The 4,677-nt window shown below is 32.3% G+C and overlaps 1 protein-coding gene across 1 annotated transcript in view; it reads right to left on the bottom strand.

Moving 5' to 3' along the window:
• Positions 1-3,856: 3,856 nt before the first annotated feature.
• Positions 3,857-4,677, bottom strand: part of bub1ba (BUB1 mitotic checkpoint serine/threonine kinase Ba) — a 41,478-nt gene continuing 40,657 nt past the window's right edge. Inside the window, exon 17 of the mRNA XM_056247183.1 lies at positions 3,857-4,094. Coding sequence (XP_056103158.1) covers positions 3,980-4,094 — 115 coding nt within the window. The 3' untranslated portion in view covers positions 3,857-3,979. The remainder of the gene's footprint in view (positions 4,095-4,677) is intronic.

Below are 4,677 nucleotides of genomic sequence, written 5' to 3'. Positions count from 1 at the left end.
TTTAGGGTTAAAAACGTAAGCAGACAGGATCGTGTTTGGATTATTTCATCAGTCTGAATCCCTCTTCCAGACAACTAAAGGAAGTCTAGTCGACTCATGGAGAATTTCAGGACCACTGTAGATTTGCGACACGCCCTTGATGTGCAAACCTGTCAGCTGGAGATCTGCACCGACACGCAGGTGATGAAGATGATGATGAAGAGGCGGGTCCAAGAGTGAACCAGACGGCTTGTTGACGACTAAATGAATGGCTCATTCCAGACGTGAAACTTAACCTACTAAATCTGTATAGTTGGTTTGTAGCAACACACATGTGATGTTCAAAACACACTGGAAAATGAAAGTAATGCCGCGCACTGCATTCTGGGAGGTTAAGGTTTGGCTGGTGAGCAGGGTCCAGTGACAACTGTCAAAAAAAGCTTTTTTTCTCGCAATTAACAATGATTTAAAAGTAGCTGTGCATATTATATTTTATACAAACATCTAAAACGTCTATTTAAAGTTTTACGATTTAGCTGTTTGCCATTTATCAATGAGGAATAAACTTCTTAAACTCAAAATTGGAAGAAAAAAAGTCAAAATCGCGAGATATAAACTTCACAATTTTGACAATTTTTACTGAATTATTTTTGTATTCCGTGGCAGAAACAAGCTTTCATGACCAATCAAGTGGCCTTTACAACTTAAAAAAAAAAAAAAATCTTAAAGTCCTTCTGTAGTCAATAATTGTATCCCTTAAAACTCATCTTTGATCACCAAAATGACAAATGTTTTTTCCTTTTATTATGCCTTAAAATAGCTTGAATGTAACTCTACACCCTCGTGCAAACCATGTGTAAGTTCATAAGTCGACAGCATTGCTGAGTATTTCCTCCTTAAAACTGCAGTGAACCAAAGACAGTCTCAAAAACACGGTTTGAAATCGCTGGTGTTTCTGACGTCACAAACGACCTTGTAACCAATCAGATCAACGTGTGATCGCCAACCAGTGGATCTCTGAGCTGAGGGAGTGAGTGGAGGCGGGGCTCATTTGCATATTCATAGAACCGCTCATACTAAATGAGGTGAGGGTGTCGAGTTACATTCAAGATATTTTAAGACATGGTGAATTTATATATGTCATTTTGGTGATCAAAGATGAGTTTTAAGGGATAAAAGTATTGACTACAGGAGGGACTTTAATGAATGAGATTCAGCACTATTCTACAAAAACTAAAACATTACAGAAACTCATGAAAACATCAAACCTAAGAGCATTAAATAAACACGAACAGGTCTGAGCGATGTAATGATCAACATTATTATGTCAACAGAATAATGTTGATTAAATCGATGAATTGCAACCATGCATTACAGAGTTTACAGGTGTTAATGAACTTCAGTAAGGAGTGAATATCCAGTCACACACGCCGATCGAGTGTGTGTTCCTCTGTCAACAGCGAATCCTCCTCCACAAGTCATTTCACTAGCAAAAGATCTCTGCACGTCACTCATTAACATATGTGTGTGTGTGTGTGTGTTCATCAGCTCCGATGCGTTTGTTTTCTATAATAAAACTATTAGACAGCTATACAATCCAAAGATCAAGTTTGCCTTATAGCATAGTATAGTATGTATATCATACAGCATAGTAAACGATAATCACATTAATATCGCCCATCTCTCTGGAATAATTGATTGTGATTGGACATTTGCAGCATTCGGTGTGCTTTCAGAAGCTTTAAACTAATCTACTAGCAGAACAATGGCATATCCAATGCTAATCATTAGAAATTATTCATGTGTGCTTTTATGGCAACGTTTCGATATTGTTGTTTAATATTAGAATATGGCTGATCTGATCACGTTTTATTTCATTTTATTGAAGATACTTGAACTGCATTAAAAAAAAATTTAACACTTTATAATAATATTTCACTTATTAACAGTTAGATGAACTAACAAAGACAAATATTGCTAAAGCATGTTTTAATCTTAGTTGGTTTATAACATTAACCTTATTTTGCATTTTTGTTTACATTCGTTAACTAGTTAAACTAACATGGACAAATACTAAAGCAATTAATAATCTTAGTTAATGTTAATTTTGACATTCAACTAATATTATTAATTATATCTGTTAATATGATTTAATGGACTTTGGTTGACAAACTAACAATGGACAGCTGTACTTTTATTAATTATTAACAAAGATTAATAAATACTGTAACACACACACACACACACACACTTCTCTACACGGGCGAGTGATGGATGTACGCAATATTCCTGTGAAAGCCACTGCGGCAGATCTAAAATAAACACTTATGATAGGCTTATGAATCAGGGTATGACAAAAAAACATTTTGGAAGAAGGCTTTATGATGTATTGTTTTTTTAAAGCATACTAATAATGCAACTAGATAATTACAAATGCTGTTCATGAACTCACAATGAGTTCATCATAAATATAGCAGAATGCATCATATGCACTATTCTGATGATTAGTATGTTGATTTGCAGGTTTTCAAGTCAACATGAGTCAGATAATTACGGAAGCGTATTGCATTCACTTGAGGAAAAAAATCTACTCTGTTTTTCTGAATTAATGAGTTAATATCTCAGAATTACGAGATATTTTTCATGAAAAAAAGTTTTTGCTCTGTTTTTCTGAATTAACGAGTTAATTACCTCAGAATTATGATAGATTTTTATTGAAAAACATTTTTTTCACTTTCATTTTGTTATTATGAATTAATGAGTTACTCATAATTTTGAGATAATTAAGGCATTAATTCAGAAAAAGAGCAAAAACTTTTTTCATTAAAAATGATCTCGTAATTCTGAGATATTAACTCGTTAATTCAGAAAAACAGAGCAAAAACTTTTTTCCATGAAAAATTATCTTGTAATTCTGAGATAATTAACTCGTTAATTCATGAAAACAGAGCAAAAACTTTTTTTCCATGAAAAATTCTCTCGTAATTCTGAGATATTAACTCATTAATTCAGAAAAACAGAGCAAAAACTTTTTCCCATGAAAAATTATCTTGTAATTCTGAGATATTAACTCGTTAATTCAGAAAAACAGGGCAAAACTTTTTTCCATGAAAAATTGTCTCGTAATTCTGAGAATTAACTCGTTAATTCATGAAAACAGAATTACAAGATAATTTTAAGTTTTTGCTCTGTTTTTCTGAATTAACGAGTTAATTATCTCAGAATTACAAGATAATTTTTCATGGAAAAAAGTTTTTGCTCTGTTTTTCTGAATTAATGAGTTAATATCTCAGAATTACGAGAGAATTTTTCATGGAAAAAAGTTTTTGCTCTGTTTTTCTGAATTAACGAGTTAATATCTCAGAATTACAAGATAATTTTAAGTTTTTGCTCTGAGATATTAACTCGTTAATTCAGAAAAACAGAGCAAAAACTTTTTTCATTAAAAATTCTCTCGTAATTCTGAGATATTAACTCGTTAATTCAGAAAAACAGAGTAGATTTTTTTCCTCAAGTGAATGCAATACGCTTCCGTAGAGAAAAGATTTAAAGAGGTCAGATAATCTGAACACACAATAAAGCTGTAAAAGACCCACACAAAAAAACAAACTAAAGCAAATGTGCAGATTTCATGTCATCATAGTAGGTTGATACTTTTGGAATAAAATGTAAATAAATTTGTATCTTAATTATTATGTAGCAAACGTTTCATAAAAAGCATGATAGTTTAAGTTGTGTTATATAGTGTCAGATACCATTTATTTACTATAAAACAACCTATCGCATCTTAAGCCACTTTTATATTAAAAAAATGATGCCTCAATCACTGAGATATTATTAATTATTAATAATAATAAAAAACACCCAAGCCTACATAGTGAAAATAGTTTATTAACGTGTATGAAGAACAATATATAACATTAATTCCATAGACACAGTTTCACATGCAGTGAAAAGAACATGGCCTTATTTTACAATAAAATAGTGTAACGTCAGATATTCATAAGCTGTCGCTCACATTACTGATGAGCTCGGACAAAACCAGCGAAGAAGACTTTTGCTCTGGATTCAGAGTCATGTGGAAGAAGTCCTTCCATAAGGAGCTCACAGGAGCGCTGCAAGAAATGACAAATCACACATTTATGATAAACATCCATATTGTAATAGCTTTTTAAACTATTTAAATTGCATATCTTAAAGGGCTATATAAAGATGTGCAAATACTTCACTTGGTTACACTAAGGTTTAATTTGTTAATATGAGTCAACAATAAAAAATACTTAAAAAAATCACTTATTAATCTTGGTAAATGTTAATTTTGACATTATACATTGTTAAAATAAAAAGTGGTATCGGTTACATTATTGTTGTTATTATTTAATGGACCTGAGCGAACGAACTATCAATGAAAAGTTGTATTTTTATTAACTAACATTAATAAATATTATAACAATTGTATTGCTAATTATTAATGCAATAACTAATGGGAGCTTATTATAAAGCGTTACCAAATATTTTTGATTATGAGATTTGTTTTTGCATTATGATCTCTCTCTCTCTCTCACACACACACACGCACACGCACACGCACACGCACACGCACACGCACACGCACACGCACACGCACACGCACACGCACACACACACACACACACACACACACACACACACACACACACACACACACACACACTGTCT

Source organism: Rhinichthys klamathensis, unplaced genomic scaffold, assembly GCF_029890125.1.
Source record: "Rhinichthys klamathensis goyatoka isolate OS25496 unplaced genomic scaffold, OSU_Roscu_1.1 h1tg000043l_1, whole genome shotgun sequence".
In the NCBI taxonomy this organism is placed as follows: Eukaryota; Metazoa; Chordata; class Actinopteri; order Cypriniformes; family Leuciscidae; genus Rhinichthys; species Rhinichthys klamathensis.
This window is presented reverse-complemented; position numbering and strand designations above follow the sequence as displayed.